The 20408-nt window shown below is 38.6% G+C and overlaps 2 protein-coding genes across 2 annotated transcripts; one reads left to right on the top strand and one right to left on the bottom strand.

Moving 5' to 3' along the window:
- Nucleotides 1-30: 30 nt before the first annotated feature.
- c11h1orf194 (chromosome 11 C1orf194 homolog) lies at nucleotides 31-3191 on the bottom strand. The gene is made up of 5 exons (XM_041800165.1): nucleotides 3011-3191; nucleotides 848-964; nucleotides 642-757; nucleotides 441-556; nucleotides 31-286 (listed from the first exon to the last, which is right to left on the bottom strand). The coding sequence occupies exons 1-4, from the start codon at nucleotides 3083-3085 to the stop codon at nucleotides 454-456; spliced, it is 411 nt and encodes a 136-aa protein (XP_041656099.1). The 5' UTR covers nucleotides 3086-3191; the 3' UTR covers nucleotides 31-286; nucleotides 441-453.
- A 439-nt stretch (nucleotides 3192-3630) lies between these two features.
- elapor1 (endosome-lysosome associated apoptosis and autophagy regulator 1) lies at nucleotides 3631-20283 on the top strand. Its single transcript, XM_041799607.1, has 22 exons — nucleotides 3631-3717; nucleotides 5130-5250; nucleotides 8369-8549; nucleotides 9090-9237; nucleotides 9327-9407; nucleotides 9525-9630; nucleotides 9725-9874; nucleotides 9977-10065; nucleotides 10219-10396; nucleotides 12652-12774; nucleotides 13136-13226; nucleotides 13329-13434; nucleotides 13512-13649; nucleotides 15031-15294; nucleotides 16643-16819; nucleotides 16897-17047; nucleotides 17601-17694; nucleotides 17904-18005; nucleotides 18217-18343; nucleotides 18841-19019; nucleotides 19157-19322; nucleotides 19399-20283. Exons 1-22 carry the CDS (start codon nucleotides 3631-3633, stop codon nucleotides 19480-19482), a joined length of 2943 nt encoding a protein of 980 aa, XP_041655541.1. The 3' UTR covers nucleotides 19483-20283.
- The last annotated feature ends 125 nt before the right edge of the window (nucleotides 20284-20408 follow it).

The following is a 20408-nucleotide window of genomic DNA, read 5'->3' as shown; positions in this document are numbered from 1 at the left end:
ACTATATCTTTGTTCAGTATTCTACTGTGCATACTGGTTCTTGACAGACTTTTAAAGTTGTGGCTCAGGTTTAAAGACACATTTTAACCATGTTTGCTTTCCATGAATCACTTAAAAGTAACTCATGCTCCGTTCAGCATTTAGAAAAACACAAGTTAAACAAAAGTGCACAGGAACTCATTTATTATGGAGCTGTAATAATGGTTGCCGGAAGAGAGTGAAGCAGGGAAGGCTGTATGTTGAATGGATGGATTCTCCCCCTGCTGTTGACTTGGTTTGAAAATGCCTGTGGAAGGAACAAAGGCTTTGTATTATATGAGGCATTTTCCTGCCTCAACAAAAAATCAGATTATCAGCTAACTCATTGTGTTACATTAACAGTGTTAGGTCTATTTCAGGAAACAGTCTTTTGCTTGAGATTATACCATAGTTGAACGTACCGTGACCTGGGCTTCACTTAATGCTGTGAACTGAGCATCTCTTTGGATCAACCCACATTTTAATCTGATTTTCTTGATCCTTTTTAAGCAGGTCCTGCTTTAACTTTTCCTGCTTCCTGTCAATTGAAACACAGTTAGTGAATACTCTTAAAATGCCACTGAAAAATAGCTTAAGTTTTACTTCATGGCTTTAAAGCCCACCTTTGGTCCTCAGAGAAAGTTTCCCTCTGATAAAAAATCTGGTTCTTTCTTCCGAATAGGTCTTTGTGGTGGTCGTAGAGGGACTTCAGCTGGAAGTCGAGGCTGTCTTTTGGACCCTGAAGTTTAGAACATGGTGCATTCAATATGCTCTAAAATAGTTATGTAGTTTTATCAGTAAAGGACGAAGCATGCCCCTTAAATGTTACCTGGAATTCATAATGCATAATGCTCCTCCTAGTGCTGGAAAAGGTGGCTGTGTCATTGAGACGGCTCCATGGTTCCTCTGTCTGGGCGATGTGAGTCGGTTTGTTGCAAGTCCGTCTCTGCACAAATAAAAACAGAAAAAGAATCCAAAATTAACTAGAAAAGCACTCGGAGTGTGCAGACCTCTGCCATTAGCCCTATCTCCCAATACTAAAGAATCTTGAAAAAATTCCCGGATCCAGACGGTGATCCGGATCACTCCCAAAATCTAATCATTTCTTCCTTATGCCATTCCTGACATTTCCTGAAAATTTCATCAAAATCTGTCCATGACTTTTTGAGTTATGTTGCTAACAAACTATAACCTTGCAAAGCAGATGGATATGCCCATTTCCTTGTTTCTCACTGGCGAATCCAGTGAGATGTGTGAAACAAATCCATCTGGCGTGTCAGGTTAAACAAACTAACAAACCCTGCCGCTCACATAACCTCCTTGGCAGAGGTAACAAAATGAATCAAGCTGGCAGTTCAAGGTCAAGCTGCAGTAGTGACTGACAACTGGTTTTCATTTGTTAAATAAATAATCATATTTTTTGTTATTCACTGTATAAGCTGACTTGACTTAATTGTGATCGGATTATTGACTTTTAATCAGATTGTAATGGTTGATGTTTAAACCAAATATTGAGTTTAAACAAGTCATAATGGGATTCGTTTAAATTACTGACCTTTCAAACAGACTCTGTTTTTTTCTACTTATTCTAAATGTTGGAAAGTGTTCTTTGAGTATTTTCCGGTTTGGGGAGATGTTCAGGGGACTCACATGGACATATCGACATACTTAGTACTCAACTGATTATTCTGTATCTTGCTGTAATGCTCTAAAAACTGAATACAAAGAGTTGGGAAAAAACATTTTTCATAGTTGAAATTTTTGTCCTGAATGGCTTATTGGTGTGGTAGTTTTGCACAGGGTTAACGACAGGCCATCTATTCAATTTATTAGCACATTTCATACAAATGTAAACTTAATGTGCTTTATAGAATATGAAAACAGCTGCAAAACAAAACAAACATAACAAAGATATACAATGAGGTAAGAAAAATGTGAAAATTCAAGGCATAATAATTGAGCCTGGACACACGTTGGCTTGCACCAATCTGCACAGTATTCACTAACATTGGGGTATCCTACAAAAGTGCATACTCAAATCCATATTCATTTCTACACACAAAGATAAACCAACAGTCTAAGGCTTGAGAGAAAATCATTGTTCTAATGTTTAAAAAGAACTAAGTGCTTTCACAAACCTCAGGTCAGCAGGCAGTTTGATCCAGAGGACAGAACCATAGTGACTACACACACCTTCACCTCATTTAGTTTTAATTTAAAGTACATTTAGGAGGCCCATGCCTGTTGATCTGAGCAGTCTGATTGGATGGTAGTCAGTAAAGAGGTCAGAAAGAAAAAAATAAAATTAGAATTGCAAAATGTATCATGAAAACTCTATCCCTTCAACAAAAAAAAAAAAACCTCATGTCATCTGCAGTGACACAGAAAAAACTATTGCAAAATAAAAGTGAAAAATGTACCCTTTTGGAAAAAGATGTCCAGAGTGATGCCAGACATCCTGAGTCCACCCCTGCCTTAAACTTCAGGCTGATTTAGCTGACAGATAGGAAGTTGCTTTTGAGCTGAGGCTGCAATTCTGTTTGTAGGCTTTTGTTGTAGCTCAATAGTTTTAAATAAATCTGTGAATGAATGCGAAATAAAAATAACTGCAATATGGCCAGAGAGTCATTACAGGAGTGTTTTTAAGGTTCCATTTTAACACAAATCCACAATACAGATTCATAGAGTCTTGTCCTTAGTATGAAATTCTGAATATCATTATCCCTACAAGATGTAGCCTACAGTGTGGACGAAGGTAGGTGGAATTTAAAAATGGCAAGTGATATAATATGAAGATATATTCAGGAATGTTTCAAAAAATGATGGGTTCCTTACATAGGGATACTTTACGTCAAGTTTAAAAATCATTGCCTCGTGCGTGGTTTTTAAAAACGCTCCTGCACAATCATGGACCAAAGGTTAGCCCAGCCGGTAACTGCGCTTTCTGTAATATCAGAAAAACGAAGTTCAATATTGGGTGAAAAAAACTCACCTGCTGCGGTCTGAAACCACCCAGAGTTAAGTCATTCTCAAACTTTGGGAAGGGGAAAGGATTCCTGCTCGACATATCAAAAGACAACGACTAGTTTCGCCAAAGAAAAACTAAATACTACCGAAAGGTAGCCTAAGTATTTTTCCTTTCTGTCCTAGGTAAGCAAGAACTCTCCTTGAAAGGTCACAACCGTTAAAACCCGGTTTCTTAGCAACCTCATGGGCTACTTCCGGTCAAACTCTTCACATGAAAACGCTTTCATGCAAAGTTAAACTGCTTTGTCTATATTTCTGAATAGCTTATTGCCTTAAAATATATTTTGAAACACAACTGGTAATTTCCCGAAAGGCTGCATGAGTGCGCTTTCACCTTTATATATTTTACCTTAAAGTTGACACAGGTAACGTGTCATTTTATTTTAAAGCTTGTAAAATAAAAGTCTGTCAGTGTATTTGCACTCCCATTAATGATTATAATATAAAGGCACCAACGTTGATCACCTCCTGCTAGTGCAGGCTGTTTTTCAGAGAGAAGCCCCGCCTCTAGACGCTGCACCTGAGAGTCCAGGTCAGCTCCATGCTCCTCCATCTCCATCATTTCAATACTAACAGGAGGCTATGATGCAGCGAGGCCCTATACACCTGAGTCACCTTTTACTGTGGCTGCTTATTGCACAAACTTCTTCGGATTTACCAATGTGCAAAGAGGTGAGGAGATCCGCATTCATTTATAGCCAATAACACCAGATCATATCAGCCAGAGTCATTGTTGCTGTTGTCACAATTTAATGTGTATATCAAGGTTTCGTCATACTGGGTTAGGATGAGCTAGTAGTTCAAATTTAAAGTTAATACAGAAAAATACAAGATGTTTTGTATGGAACATGACTGAACATTTCAAAAGAGCTTCTTAAATGCTTCACACGCATTTTTAAATGTCTTCTTCAGAAGCTATGTTTTAAATTTGGCCCATTTGAGGATGGCTACAGTTAAAAGAGAGCTGTTAATTTTCTGATTGAATGCTTTCAATGCTGTAACAGTTATCCAATTGTGTTAATTTTCACTGGGTACTTATCCAATTCACATACTGTGTGTGGGAAATCAACATATGTTTCATTCGGATGTTTGGATCGGTCAGAGCACTTCTGTTTACTCCAACGTTTTCAGTTTTACTAGAGCTACCATATGTTTAACCCACTGCCATGCCTCTCCTCTTCCTGCATTTAATTTGCGTGGACAGTACAGTTTTGATAATATTCAAATATTTGTGCTACTTTGGATATAATCTCTAAATGTGTAGAAGAATTAAGATATCTCGTAGTAGTACTCTTATCACTTTATTTAGTTACCATGCCATTCTGATGACCATGAGGCACAGGGGCCATTAGGTCCCGTTGCCTTGGTTTCCTCATGCCTGTGTAAAGGAGGAGATCAGCTGCCAGGACATTTCCAGTTTGTTGCATTTTTACATTCAATCCCCCCATATGGAGCCATGTTCATCTGATACCCCAAACACAGCTAATGTAGCAGCTCTAATCAAAAACACAGACCCTCAGGAGAGCTCCTGCTGCTGTCTCTCTGTTAACTATTAATCCCACCAGGCTGTGTGTGTGGCCTTGGATTAGTCTCCTAAGTGACTTTCCACCTTAATTCAGTGGTGTTAGATCAACAAGATAACCCTTACAAATTATATCATTATGGGTGGGAAAAAAACAAATTTAACAATAGCTTTGCACCTGAGCTCTGTTTCCTCCAAAGTCCTGTGACAACACTTAAATCAAATGTTTACCAAAGGATTGGCGAATCAGCATTTCTCCCCCCTAGCTGAGTAAACAGAGCCCTGAAGAGAGACTGCAGAACATCCTTGATGAGCAAGATTAAAACAACAGTCGTGACAGCCTCCTGGGTAAATATTAGTCGCCAATGTTGTTTGGAAAAGAGGTTGGCCTGGTTTTGAGAAGAAATTCCTCTGCTATAAAATAATCTTTGAGTCTGTACATTGACAGCTCCATTATATGCTGACTTTCATCTTCATCTCAGTAAGATCAGAGGTTTTCTGTTTTATTGATGCATGTTTATATCATCTGTGTGAAGTTTACACCTGTGTTTGGTTCTTTCAGTCAGACTATCACTTTGAGTACACAGAGTGTGACGTGCTTGGCTCACGATGGAGAGTGGCAATTCCCAACAAGGCAGACACATGCACAGGACTCCCAGACCCGGTGAAAGGCACCCAGTGCAGTAAGTTACCTACTCCCATCTTATTTCATGCACCTGTGAGACTTCAGTTAACAGCACAGGCTTTTATTTACTTTTTATTCATAATACTTTGCCTTTAGGGACAGGTGTCAATCGGACATAGGCCTTATATCATTTTCATACAACACTCATACTGGGCAAAGATGAGAAAGACAATAAGAATGTGAAGTCACTCTAACAAGAATATTTAATTGTGTACAAAACCAGCTTATGTCCATCAGCTAATTAAAAGTGACATGTCATACCCCTTGTCTACCTTAAAACACAGTCCTCAAGTAGGGGTCTGTGCCATGTTTTGTCAAATATAACATGAACCAAGCACCATGGGAGTTTTTTTTTTACCCTGTATAAACCAGCTTCAAACAGACCTTCTCAGTATGCTTGGTTTTGGCGTGTGCCTCTCTTGGAGTGTTACAACAGGCCTTCCTCAAACTGCTCCCTCTCCCTGTACACCTCTACTCCATTTGCTCGCTCTCATGGTGGGTCCGCCACACTGAGTGCCATGAAAACCTCAGAGTGTGGAGTGAGAGCGGGCTGTTCAATCCTCCAATAGTAAGCCTGCAGAGTTAGCAAGTAGGTGTACAGCTTTAGTTTATTTATACTTTTTTTAGTTTATTACTGTTGATCCAATCAACAACTGATTTAATTTCTCAAGGTTTGTATTTAACTTCTCATTTATTGCTTCAGCTAAATAAAGAATAGAATCATCAGCATACATTGAAATTTTTTAATACAAAAGGGCAACCTTTAGTAAAAACTGAACACAGAAGCAGCACAAGGCAACCTCCTCTTTAAGAGCCGACTCACTTCTACTAAAGTATACCGATGGTTTCCTATCACTTAGATAACTCCTCACCCATAATAACCCGGAAGGGGACAAGCTGTAGTGTTTTAATTGTTTCAGAAATAAGTCATGATCTAAAATATTAAAGGCTGAGGAAAATCTAGGAACACTGCACCAGTGTCTCACCAGACATCTACCATCTGTGTCAAAGCTGTGGCATTTGAGTATTTGTCTTAGCATGCATGTTGATAATCAGTAAATAATGTTTTATTGGAAAAATAAAACTGAGACTGTTCATAGACAATCCTCTTAAATTTTTAAACTTAAAAATAGTTTAAAAAAAAATCAACATCTAGGTTGGCGTTTTGCTCCAGAAACTGCAACTTTTTTCGGTATTTGAAAGATTTGGACTATTTTCCACGCTTACGGACACTCACTTTCACTAAAACTTTGATTGATAAATATGTGCAACCATTGGAGGAATATCTGTAGTTATTGGCTTAAGAAGCTTACAATCAAGATAATCAGCTGCAGGTGGCGTGTTCTTGCAGGTCATTAACATTAATTCAACTTCACAACACTGGTATTTTTGAATTCAAAAGTAAACTTTTAACCCTCGGTTATGTGAACGATCAATATCGTTCCCAAATTAATAGCTTGTGTAACAGCTTTCATTGGAGTTGCTTTGTACGTTAAGGGCATGTGTCCACAGCTGGTGCTTTTAGCAAGGTTTCAGGGTTCTCACAGGTGCTCATTGTTGCTAGACTATGCAGTCTGACTTTTGTTTTCTTCAGGAGTAGTTTTTAAATAGCTCTGTGTGTTTCATATTTCCTTTTTTGAGGTTATATCACCAACAAACATGGAAACAGTGTAAAAATCCTGCCTGTCAGATGTAGCAGGTGCAGCCCTGGAAACTTTGACAACGTGACATGGATAAACGCATGGATGAATGCAGTGCTGTTTCCAAAAGTTGAACTTTTTTGTGACATAAACAGCTGATGCTGAATGCTAGACTAAATTGGCTTGGTATTGAAAATAAACATGAAACGAGTTGTAAAGTTCTGCATTATCACCAGCACAAACTTAAACATATCTACAAAAAATAATATATATTACCATACAGATGTAAAAATCTTATGCATTATATCAAAACCAGCATCTTATTTGAAGTATCTGAAATAGAAAACATGTTTATTTGACAGCAAATTGTCTCATGTTTACAAGGACTTTCAACAGGTTTTTGTAAGGAATCTGCATTACATTATTTATGTACAAAATTATTATTAAGTTGCATAAAATCATGGTTATGATACTTCCCTTTTCTTGAGAATGAGGGGGAGTTTGTCCTTAAGCCTGCTTCTGTGTTTACACCCTCCACCTTACTGGAGAAACTTCAGTAATGACGTCAGACAAAGTTTACTCTGTGAAGAGAAGTGTGAGAAAGTGGTTTGATTAAAGGCCAGACATGAGTACAGCTGTGTCCTTCTGTGGGTGGAGATAGATTATTAAAGAACTCATTGTGATATAATAAACAGTGCAGATTCTGAACATACCGTCAGATTTCATGTTTTTAGTCCACATACAAAGGACTGGGTTAGTTTATTTCCTATTTTCTGGTTTCGTATAGCAAAGTATATGTGAAAAAAATGTTGAAAAGTATTTTTTTTAATATGGCCCCGTTGAATTTCACGTCAGCGGAAGGGGAAGCTAGTGACAGATCCCTATCAATAGAAGTGCTGCGCTAGCATGTGGAGCTGTGTAAACATACAGCATGTCTTATGTTTTTATTCAAAGAAAAATGTTAATGTGATAACATTTTTTGAGAGATGGAAAACTGTTCATTTTAAGAATTGCAACATTTATTTTCTTCTCTAAAGCCAGTGCAAGCAGTAGAGTCCTTACTGTCCCTCCTGTCACTCACTCAGGTTTAAAATCCTTTAGTCTTCCTTTCCCTTAGCCTCTGCTCATTCTGTGGAAGCACAGATGCAAATTAGTCTCCAGCTGACTGACATTATTGCATTATTATGTCTTTCTCTTTCACAGATATTTCATTTCATCTTCATTTTTGTGTCTGGTTGCCTTTTGCCCTCATTATTGATCAATTGATTAAACAATCTTAACACTAAATATAGGGTATTTGTCAGAATGTTTGGCATCATCAGACTAGTAAAAGGAACTGGGCCCTAAATTAGGATAAGATTTTACATTTTAAAGTTTTACATTATACCATTTATGAGAAAATTGACCCTATTAATCTTTCTTCGTACCTTTCCACTGTGGCCTCTCCTTCTTCTGTCTCTCTCTCTCTCCTTACAGCCTTCTCCTGTAATGAGGGCGAGTATCTGGACATGCAGTCACAACAGTGTAAAAAGTGTGCGGCAGGTACCTACTCCCTTGGCACTGGTGTGTTATTTGATGAGTGGGACAGCCTGCCGCCTGGTTTTGTCACCCATGGGATGAACACGAACGGGGGTGACAGCCACACTAACTGCTCAAAGTGAGTACATGCATGCTGGTTTCTGTTAAGGAAGGCTGCTGTGAGGAACTTTTGGCACAAAATGACTCTTTTATCTTTTTGCTGATTTAGTCCTGTACATTTGGATACCTGTGTCCTACTGAAAGGGTCAGCACTCCCTAACTCCAGCCCTTAATATTTGCTCCATCTGCCAATGTTGGGGCTGAACAGTGAGCTCTGGCATCCCACAGCACCCCCTCATACTAGCACACCTAGAGGTTTTGCTGATTTAAAAAAATGTCTATGTAAATGTTTATTTAAACAGTCGAATTTATCACTCATTGTGAATGTCTACTTTGGAAAATGTTAAAAAAGGATGTTTCTGCAGCATGCTGTGACTCACTTCCTCTGCAGTGGTTTCTGGCATTCAAAAACACAATATTAGTCAGTTTTGGCACCGTCTTGTTTTCTTTTGGATCATAAACAGCCATCACTACTCATTTCAACCTGTTTTAAAACAGCAAAAAAACAAAAAAACATGACCTTAATTACCTCTCTTCCTTTTTTCTGAATTTTCTCCAGCTCCACCTGGACACCAAAGGGTGATTTTATCGCCTCTAACACTGACGAGTGCAGTGCAACACTGTCCTACGCTGTGAGCCTGAAGAAACCAGGAAAAGTGACCTTTGAATATTTCTACCCGGACAGCAGCATTTACTTTGAGTTCTATGTAAGTGTTTCAAACTGAGCTTTGATACTTAACAGCTGTTTTAAAGTGGGTATTTGGTGATTTCTCTCTCACTTCTTCCTCTCCTGTAGGTTCAGAATGACCAGTGTCAGTCTACAGACTCTGAGAGCCGCTGGATGAGCATCTCTGAGAGCGACTGGAGCAGCTACACGGTGTGTCTGACTGTAACTTCATTAAAACTGCTGTCATTATTTTCTGCAGTATAACAACAGCTCTCAGTTGTACCTGTTTTCACTCTTTCTGCATTATTTGTCTTTTGTTTTGTGCAGGTTGGGCTGAGCAAAGGCAACAATGTGCTGTACTGGAGAACCACCACGTACGCCCTGCAGGACAGCGCTGTCAAACCGGTGCTGTTGAGAAACATTTCCATCTCAGGTAGATTATCTGCTGTTGTGTATTGTGTGTGAAACCTCCCAGCCCTCCTTCTCTTTTTCTCTGTTAATAATTACTGTCTGATGGTTTTCTTCAGGGGTGGCCTTCACATCAGAGTGTTTCCATTGTAAACCTGGCACCCACAGTGCTAAACCAGGATCTGCACGCTGCAGTCCATGCCCTGTTGACTCCTACTCCCATAAGGGTGCCACCGTCTGCTACCAGTGCACAAACGACACATATTCAGGTTTGCTTAAGATACGTTAACATGACATGAATTCTTTGAAACATCTGCTGCTGTTACCAGCTACCGGCTGTTTCTCCTGGATGGTTTTATTTATGATTCCAGAGGCTGGCACAGGGAGCTGCAAACCGCGGCCTGCATGTACAAACAGTGACTACTTCTACACCCACACTCCCTGCGACTCTGAGGGGAAGGTAAAGTAGATGCAGGTTCAAAAGAGGTGAACACTTCAATGTCCTGCTGTTTTAACTATCAGGTTTCCCTGAATATGAAGCCTCTGGCCTGTTTGTTGGTGTCACAGTGCCACATCTGGTGTCTTTCATGTATTCATGCTGGTTCTGTTTCAGACTCAGCTCATGTACAAATGGATCGAGCCAAAGATCTGCAGTGAGACTGCTGAAGGAGCAGTACAGCTGCCGGCATCAGGAGAGAAGAAAACGTGTCCTCCATGTAACCCGGGGTTCTTTGTCGGCAACTCCTCCACATGCAAACCCTGCCCCAGTGGTCTTTACTCTAATGGAACAGGTGCTGAATCCTTAAAGTCTCTATGTTCTGACTATTTCAAACAACACCTGTGTCTTAATACATGTGAACCTCAGAAGATGTTGACCATTTGGCAGGGGAAAAAACATTTTGAAATGTTGATTTACAAACTCCATTCTAAAATGATTTCCCCACCAGCTAAAGATGGTTAGATTCTTTCCAACATAGCTGCAATATTGATTCAGTTCAGTTCAGATTCAGTTTTGGCTCATCTCTGCTCATAAAATTATATACAACTCAGTTCTTACTCCAGACATAGATAACAAAGTACGCCCATTTTCTAATTATGATAATTTTTCAACAAAGCCAAACAACTGACGCATTTTAATGAAAAAATTAAAGGCATTTTATTGAAGTTATAAAATTTTGATCGAAATGTAAGAGTCCAAATTGACATTCATTTTGGTGAAATACAGTGCCTATAATAGTATTTATCCCATTGGATGTTACCCTTTAATTGATTGTTCTCCATGATTTTCCTATATTTTGCCACATTCATTTCACTCTCTACAAGCCTTCTAGAGACGGCTGCGGAGAAGCATCCCCACAGCATGATGCAGCCACCACCATGCTTCACAGTGTGGATGGTGTGTTTGTGGTGATGTGCAGTGTTTGGAGTCTACCAAATGTAGTGTCTTTTCTGACAGCCAAAAACTACCATTTTGGTCTCATCAGACCAAAGAACTTTCTTCCACATGCCTTTGGGTGAACTCTAGTCGAGGTTTAACCTGAATTTTCTTCAACAGTGGTTTTCTCTTTGCCACTCTCCCATAAAGCTTTGACTGGTGAATAACCTGGGCAACAGTTGTTGTATGCAGAGTCTCTCCCATCTCAACTGCTGAAGCTTGTAACTCTTTCAGAGTAGTCATAGGTGTCTTGGTGTTTTCTCTCACTAGTCTCCTTTTTGCACGATCACTCAGTTTTCGCAGATGGTCTAATCTAGGCAGATTTACTCATGCCATATTCCTTCCTTTTCTTAATGATGGTTTTCACTGAGCTCTGGGGGATGTTCAGTGCCTTGGAATTTTTTTTGCATCCATCTCCTGACTTAACCTGACATGCCAGATAGATTTGTTTCACACTTCCATCTGGAGAATGTTCAATACTAAGTGTTTGGGAAAGGGCAGAGGATTTGAAAAAAACTTGGTGTGATTGGATGAACATTCTGTCTGTCACATCTTTACGGGCCATTCAGAGCAACAGAACACATGACATAGCCACAACCGAGGAATAACGCGAAACATGGCAACTATAGACGTGTCAGTACACGACTTTTGTCGTTTTTGAAAAGAAAACAACTCACTGCTGTTCTTTGTTCTTCTTTTGACAAAGAAATGTTGCCAAGTTCCGATAAAACTGGCGCTTTAGCAGCATAATTGTACCGGCCTCTTGTTGCTGCTTGGTTATGTCACGACTCTGCAGTGCCTGAAAGTACTGCCCCTCATCGCTGATTGGTCCTATCACTTTCTAACTGGGCCCAAATGGTTCCGACGGGAGCTTTACAAAATGGATTTGCCAGTGAGAAACAAGGAAACGGGCGTATCCATCCGCTTTGCAAGGTTTCTCCTGACTTACAATTTTCAAAAACATTTTCTCTGAGTTGCTTGGGGTGTTCGTTTGTCTTCATGGTGTAATGGGAGCCAGGAACACTGAATAACCAGTGACTGGACTTTCCAGACACAGGTGTCTTTATACTACAATCAATTGAGAAAGCTATGAATACTTATGTCAATGAGATATTTCAGTTTTTGTTTTCATAAATTTGCAAAGAATTCTAAAATTCTGTTTTCACTCTGTCATGATGGGGCACTGAGTGGAAATTAATGAGAAAAACTGATTTTAAAAGATTGTAGCATCACACAGGATCATAACAAAATTGAAAGGGGTTAGAATACTTTTTGAATACACTGTATGCCCTAAAACAAGATTTATATTTGGGCTCATCAGGTGAATGTGGCTATCACTAAGTGTAATGAGATATTTTTGCCTATAAATGATACACATACAGGTGCTTTATATGAGTTTTTGTAGTGTATATATCCATTAATATGTTATCAGTCATGAGGATACAATTATGCTTTTAATTTAACAATTACAATTATACAGCCAGCAGAACAGTCAAACTGCTGGCTGTAAATCAATCAAAATGCTTGAATCCCCTTTCCTTTGCATATGAACACTAATGGTATGGCCAGTTCATGTTTACATTGACTTCATAACACATTTATGATCCACAGTCTGCACTGAATGCCCTGTTGGGATGGAGCCAGTGGTGGGTTTCGAGTACAAATGGTGGAACACGATGCCGCACAACATGAAGAGCTCCATCTACAGTTCAGGATTTAGTGAACACAGCACAGGTGGGTGCAAGAGTTCCTAAATTAACTAGATGTTGAAGAATATTTGAAAGATTCAACACAAATAGTCAAAACTCAATTAAATGGGGATGGAAAGAGCTTTGGCATATTAACACCATGTTGATCAGATGGATAAACAACAAGAAGACGAGCATTTGACAAAAACAAGGCAAAAGTTTACCAGCTCGAAATGAAAACTCTGAGTTATTGTCATAATGAAAATATTTTTGCTATGATCTTTCTCTACTGCATAAGCATGCTGTAGGACACTAAGATGATACGCATGCTGAAGGATTTTGTGTGCCTTTCTTCTTAGAAGAGTATAGAATAAGTTTACTTGTTTTTTTTCATACTGTGGTGACAGCATGGGAGGTTGCAGGGGAGTATGTCTACACCACACCTGGGGATAATGACAGGGACTACATGACGCTAACACTCCATGTCCCGGGGTACAGGTGAAGCCCAACATTTCTCGTACAGGAAACATCAAATTTTCCATATGTGCAATGGTCCATATGCATAAACTGGTGTCAAGCTGGTGTCTCTTGTTTCCTCAGGCTGCCTCAGTCTGACGCCCAGGATGGTGAAATGAGTGAGCTCTCTCGTATTACATTTGTTTTCGAGACTATTTGCACAGCGGACTGCAAATTTTCCTTCATGGGGGTGAGGGAGAGTTTTCATAACAACATATGATCCTCAGGATGCATACAGTTACATAAGGTCAGTATGTTTCTCTGCAGGGTAATAATGAGTGGAGGAATGATTTGGTGGAGCAGTGGAGAGGCAGCAACAGGAAACAGTCGTACTCTTACCTGATTCACAGAAACACCACCAACAGCTTTATCTGGACTTTTCAGAGAACAGAGGAATATGACACGGTGAGATGCCAAAATCACTCCATCTATAAGCCTCCAACAGCCTTAAAAAATCATTTCCAATCGAATAAGTTGATATAAAAATCAAACACTTAAAGCCAGTTTGTGCCATTTTCATCTGTCCTTCTCAGCTTGTCTTTTTAGCTTGCTCTTTTTCCTTCCTATTTAAAAATACTTAAAATAATTCAGTTTAAAGTGTACTATGTGGCAGAAGTATTAAGAGCTACATGTACATGAAAGAGGAAGGCTGGTGTATAAGCTATTATAAATGTTTTTTAGTTTCTTTGATCAACATTTAATGTAGTTTTTCTCACAAGATTCTTGTACATAAGAGGCTTTTAGGACAAAGTGCTTGTAAATGTGAAAAATTTCTTCTGTAATGTCTCATAGTAGACTGCAGTAGCATAGTATTTTTTTTTCAAGATAAAAGATTCACGGCTAGCTACAGTGCATTAAGAAAGTATTTAGACTCCCTTCACTTCATCACTTGCCCAATACCAAAAATTTGACCCAGGCTCTTCACCCAAACTGCAGCCATAAAAAGACAACATTCTATATTATATACAGTGCTTAAAAAATTTATTAGACCACCACCGAAAGTAAGGGTTATGCCACAGCTGCCCTAAAATAACAGCATTGGTAAAAATTGGTAAAACCAAAATCATTTTTTTATGTTTCTGCAATGGTTAATACACCAATATGTAGAAGCAATTTAACCCAAATGATATTTTTAATGCTAAAATATAATTATTATTGTTATCCATGAATTTTCAAATTTACTGATTTACACAAAAACGGAAAAAATAGGAAAGCACATTAATATTTCTTGATTAATATGTCAAATTATAGTTATTTACTTACATTCCTGAAGAGAAAAATGAGTTTTAGTGGTTGAATGTTATGCTTGGTTAATTTTTGAGTTCTCAGAGGACCCAGTGAGCTGGCTCAAATTTGGGTTTGAAAAGGGGAATTCAGTTTGAAATTCCTCACGCGGAGAGCTCACTTAAAATGAAAGAGTCCGCATTTAAAGCACTTAATGATGCTGAATTGTCTCTGAGACGGGTGGTCTAATAAATTTATTAAGCACTATACATTAAACATAGAACACTAGATATCAATAAATATTGTCTGAAATACTGAAATAAATATAGCATTATTTATTAATATTCAGAGTTTATGTTTAATGTGTATGATATTGAATATTTAGATTATTACTGGTGTTTTCACATACAGTATCTTTCCTGAACTCTAGAGGGCAGTATGGATTAGTGTGTCTACTTAAAAAAATCACAATAACCTTTGCATTTATGTCATAGGAAAAATAACCTAATTCTCTTTAAGTAGAACAGCTTAATTCATTGTGTCCATTTCTCTCTTCCCTAAGGGGAGGAAATACAGCGCTGATGTTGCAAAGATCTACCTCATTCACATCACTAATGTGATTGGAGGTGTGGCCTCTCAGTGTCGCCGCTGTGCCCTGAGGTACCAGACAGCTGGCTCCACCTGTGTCCCCTGCTCACCAGGACACTACATGGTCACCAAGACGGGGAGGTGCAGGCCTTGTCCACCAAACTCCTTTGTCAAGGCAAATCAGGCTTTGGGAGGGGCCACTTGTGTTCAGTGTGGACCAAACACGTGGACAAACAAGGTACACCTTCATACTTTCACACAGAGCAGAGGGAGAGACCAGAAATCCTGCAGCTAAATAGACCATCAGACTGGGAGGATGCATGTCAGGTGTGAAATCAGGGCAGCTAAAGTTGTCAGCCTGAACTAGTTTGTATGCATCACTCCAGTTATTAAAAAACAATACTACTCTTATGCTAAATAATACACATTTTATAGTTGACTACTTGTACTATCTCAAATAATTCCAACAGTTTCAAAAGCCAGAGAAATTGTTCATTTGGCAAAAGACATATACAGCATTTTAGGGCTTCTTATACCTTTATTGATTGACAGTGGAAGAAATAGGAAAGGGGGATGAGAGGGTTGGGTAGAAACATACGGGAAAGGAGCCACAGGCCACACTTGAACCCGGGACATCCATGCACATGGGATGCGACCTAACCAAGAGGCTAGTGCTTCTCAACTGGCTTGGCATCAGGACCCACCACCACCTCTTTATGAGAAATTAAAAAAGTGTTCAACCTCTCAGATTTCTTTAAAGAAAAAGTTTGCAGTTTATACCCTAAATGGAACAAAACATGATTAAACAAAAAGACAGGAAAAAATCAAACATGTTTACAAAGCACATCATTACAGAGGGGCATGCATGCATACATTTTATTATACTCCTTTTTCCCAAGACAGCATGAAAATTTGGTAATTTTTCAAGGAATTTTGTAATCATCTGTAGAAAAACAGCTTCACCCATCCACCAAGGGAATCCTCTCCATCCATCCACAATCTGAATCCCACTTCAGACACCAAGTTTTCTGAGGAATTTTCCTGAACCTGCATGAGAAATGAGGATTTTTTTTTAATCACACACGTCTTTCTCTTATGCAAATGTGAGAAAATTCGAAACGAGGCCATTTTTTTCTGCCATATTTAACTTAAAATGTTAAGTCCTCTTCTTATAAATGCAGAAGCTCAAAGCAAACATGTATTCATACATTTTTTCTCCTAAATTTCCCATGGAAAGGAGTAATTTCAAGTTGTTTCCCTGAGATCAAAGCTTTATATTGTTATATTGGGATTTTAAAAAGCAGGATAATGTGATAAATTCCTGGGGATCTGAAAACAATCAGTCAGACCATAGCATGCTTTACTTCCTATTTCTGTGTTTATTTTATACTTCTGCTATTCTGGGGATCTAAGATAAATAAGTTGGAATCACAACAGTGAATAAAATGTATGGATGAATCTCTGCTCAGGGCCTCTGTACATTTGCCAGTTGTCTTATTTGGGTTTCTGCAAGCTGGGACATGAGATTATTCCACCCACCCTCAACAGATTGTGATGTATATGTATATATGTCCTCTATCCTCCAGGCCTATACAGCTTGTCTTAGTGACTGTGTGTTGGACGTGCATACGAAATCAGGAGCCCATCTGCACTACGACTTCTCTCCTCTGGCCAACGTCACGGGTTTCCACAGCAGCCCTCGCTTCACCAACAGAGGCCTCAGATATTTCCATCGCTTTAATTTGGGGCTGTGTGGGAATGAGGTGAAAGGCTGTGATAATCCTGATTTATTTTTTGGTGGATAAGTCAGTTTGACAGGCATTTTACCCTTCTTTTACAGGGCAAACTGCTGGCTATGTGTGTTGACAATGTGACTGAGAGTGGGAGACAAATCAGAGGATACATCTGTCAGTCCACCGTATTTCCCTCTGATATCCGGAGTAAAAGTGTTGTGTCCTCACTGCCTTTCCTTATTGGTGACTCCCTCATTGGTATGAACTGATTTAAAGTGTCCCTGTGTTTATTTAGACTAAGAGCTTACTGGTATCTGTCCCTGACTGCCATCTGTAGGAAGTATGACAGTCCTCTCCTACAGTTCATTACATTTCCACTTACATCTGAAGGTTACATGATATGGCTTTGGGAGGGATGCACATTTTCTATGGAATGCACAAAAATAAAGGCACTCAAAGCTGACACTTAAATTCAGTAATTCTCTGTTAAATTGGGATTACTTGAGTGCAGTGAATGTATCTCAAGTGACTGAAGTATAAAGATACCTGTGTCTGTAAGGTCCAGTCACTGGTTAATCAGCATTCATGGCTACCATGATACCATGCAGACAAAAGAATCCTCCAAGCAACTCAGAGAAAAGGTTATTGAAAAGTATAAGTCAGGGGATGGATGTAATGACCCACATCTCATAGACATACAGTATGCAGCCAGACATTTATTGCTATGTGCAGTTTTAGAAAGAAGAAAAGTGTGAATTAGGTAAATTTCATACATCACATATCAGTACCTATCATGTCCTCTTATTTGAAGGTGTGACCACCGACACATCGCTGGGTGGCATCTCTTCTCCACAGTGGCTGTTTCCCTCTGCCTCCACCCTGCCAGATGTCATATTTTATTACAAGTAAATAAGATCACAAGTTTGTATTGTACTTGGTTCATCTGTCTAATATGATGTTGATGTTTGTAATAAATTTGACATGGATTCTAGATTTGATTCTGAAAGTTGGGCAACTTTCACAGTAGTGAAGAACCAAAAATAATCCTAACTATATTCCTTCGTGGATTTTAAGACCTTTATGATATATTTTTTCATTTTTATGATGTTTTCAGGTCCAGTGAAACCACTCAGACTTGCAAACATGGCCGGTCAGCTACAGTCAGACTGAGATGTAATCCCACAGTGACCTCTAAAGACCTCATCACTCTGCCCAGGTAACTTTTCATTGTCTGACTTAGTTCAATATTCGACTTCACGTGAGTCATATCGATTCATTTCTTTTGACACAGATACTGAGTTAACACAGCACTAATACATCTCTTTTTGAGCCCTGAAGATCAAAACTGCCACCAAAATGACTCTTCAGAGATCATCCTCTTCCCATAAAGCTCATAACCATCTCTTTTACCTTATTTTGCTCCACAGTAACTGTTCAGAGGGGACCTGTGACGGTTGTACTTTCCACTTTCTGTGGGAGAGCCAGCATGCATGTCCACTCTGCACCATAAACCACTACAGAGAGATCGTCAGCGCCTGCATCCAGGGGATACAGGTGATGCTGCACAGGACATATTGATCAAAATAAATGTCTTAGTTCAGCACTGGTGCATTATTACATTTTTTGTGTGGGGATGACTTTGAGGAGGTGCTTGGCATTTACCATTTACTTTACATAGCATAACAACACAAGTAAGTCGCAGAACATGCAGATGCATTTTTGACCTAAGTGTTGTGGCAATATTGACAGATTTGCTTATTGACTCTCAGACACAACTATGATGGTCTTGTCTTCATGCTAAACATAAGCTAAAGCTTGCCGCCTCTTAGCCTTATTTAGCTTAGCATATCTCTCTAGCGAGAAACAGTTGCCCATTTCATTTAAATGGTATCACATTGAGTCTAAATCTTAAATGAGTTTGATCTTTGGTTTTATTTTGGCTGTACTATGTTTTATGCATAAATGTGAAAGTGGTATCATTCCTGGCAGACAATAAAACAGAAAACATAAGGATTTAATATCTGATTTGTGCCGTGTTTGTGTTGTTTCAGAAAACCACCTATGTGTGGCAGCAGCCTTTGCAGTGTTATGGAGGGGAGTCACTACCAGCTCAGAAAGTCAGTGCTTGTGTGAGTCTGGATTTCTGGCTCAAGTTTGGTGTTTCCACTGGAACAATCGCGGCTGTGCTGCTCATCAGTATCAGCTGCTATTTCTGGAAGAAGACACGCAAGTGAGGCTAATGAGCTCCCCATTTCATTTGTTAAAGCACTGATGTGTGATACTAGTAAAGTAGATTAAAGGTAAAACCTAGGCTTGACAACTACACAAAGGCAGCTAAGCTAACAAGCTGTTATTCTCTGCCTGCAGGTTGCAGTATAAGTACTCCAAGCTGATGATGACCTCTGGGGGTAAAGAATGTGAGCTGCCCACAGCAGACAGCTGTGCAATAATGGAGGGCGAAGACGCAGAGGATGACATCATGTACCTCAACAAGAAATCCTTCTTTAACAAAATAAAGTCCTTCTCAAGAGAGGTCGGTAACCAAATTATATGCTTTTTATTATTATCACTAGAATGAAATTAACTATATATCACTATTATGTTTTCAGAGGACATCAGATGGATTTGACTCAGTCCCACTAAAGTCTTCATCTCTGCGGCACATAGAAGAGGACGACTCTGATGATTCTTAAAATGATCCAACAGTAAAGTGAAAAAGTGTTTAAATCCACACAGATCCAACAGATAGAGTTGCGGAAGACAAATATTTACTTTAATTGTTATTTATTACCAAAGATAAAGGTTTACTGAGAGAGTTTAAAAATGATTTGACAATTTTATTTAGTATTAAATGTTACATTAGGTTGCAAAACCTAACATTGTCCTACAAAGTCTCCATATTGGGGATTTATGGTGTTTCCCAGTTTTGATGGTGTATTTAAAAGTGATATGAAAACCTCTTTGTTCACTTTTTTTGCAGACTTTTCTATTTTCTTCAGTTTTTTTTAACTGAATTTTTAAATCAAATCTGCCATGCATTTAAAACTTATCATTTAAATGGCAATAACATTGTGTTTTTTAAATGTAAAGTAATTTTTCTTACATTAAAGATGATCTCTGTTGCTGCCTACAGGTACTTTTAATGAGGCCATATCATAGAGCATGAAAATAATTTTTATATCTTTATGTTTTGCATGGTTATATTACTTTAATTTGTCTCCTTTACTTTTTTAGATGTGTCTCTGTCTGCTTTTGATTGAAAAATTAGCTTTTCATTGAGTGAAAGTGTGTTAATGGTAATTGATTTAAAAATAAGAAAATATAACATTAAGTAAAACTATGATATACACAACACATGCCATACATATTTTAAATATCACAGATTGTGAAGTAAATATATCTTGAATACAATAAATTTAAAACCAGCATATATGATAAACAATATGTAAAGATAATGTATGTTTAGTGTATTCTTTCTCTGGAGAATTAAAATACTTTTCCACACCACAAATTTAATTTGTCAACTCTTGTTCTCTTGAAATCTTTGCAAATGCCTTTAAACAGCTTCACTGTGCTTAAGTACTTTATCTATGACCCTTTATAACTAGTAATTTGCACC

The sequence above is a fragment of the Cheilinus undulatus genome, linkage group 11, assembly GCF_018320785.1.
Source record: "Cheilinus undulatus linkage group 11, ASM1832078v1, whole genome shotgun sequence".
Lineage (NCBI taxonomy): Eukaryota > Metazoa > Chordata > Actinopteri > Labriformes > Labridae > Cheilinus > Cheilinus undulatus.
The sequence above is the reverse complement of the archived record's forward strand: the minus strand, read 5'-3'. Positions and strand labels throughout refer to the sequence as shown.

Coding starts and splice junctions, on each gene's coding strand:
- c11h1orf194 (XM_041800165.1), bottom strand. CDS start 3,085: ATGTCGAGCAGGAATCCTTTCCCCTTCCCAAAGTTTGAGAATGACTTA. Junction 758..847: donor TTATGCATTATGAATTCCAG/GTAACATTTAAG, acceptor TCTAAACTTCAG/GGTCCAAAAGACAGCCTCGA. Junction 557..641: donor ACTTTCTCTGAGGACCAAAG/GTGGGCTTTAAA, acceptor TTCAATTGACAG/GAAGCAGGAAAAGTTAAAGC.
- elapor1 (XM_041799607.1), top strand. CDS start 3,631: ATGCAGCGAGGCCCTATACACCTGAGTCACCTTTTACTGTGGCTGCTT. Junction 9,408..9,524: donor GCGACTGGAGCAGCTACACG/GTGTGTCTGACT, acceptor TGTTTTGTGCAG/GTTGGGCTGAGCAAAGGCAA. Junction 12,775..13,135: donor ATTTAGTGAACACAGCACAG/GTGGGTGCAAGA, acceptor CTGTGGTGACAG/CATGGGAGGTTGCAGGGGAG.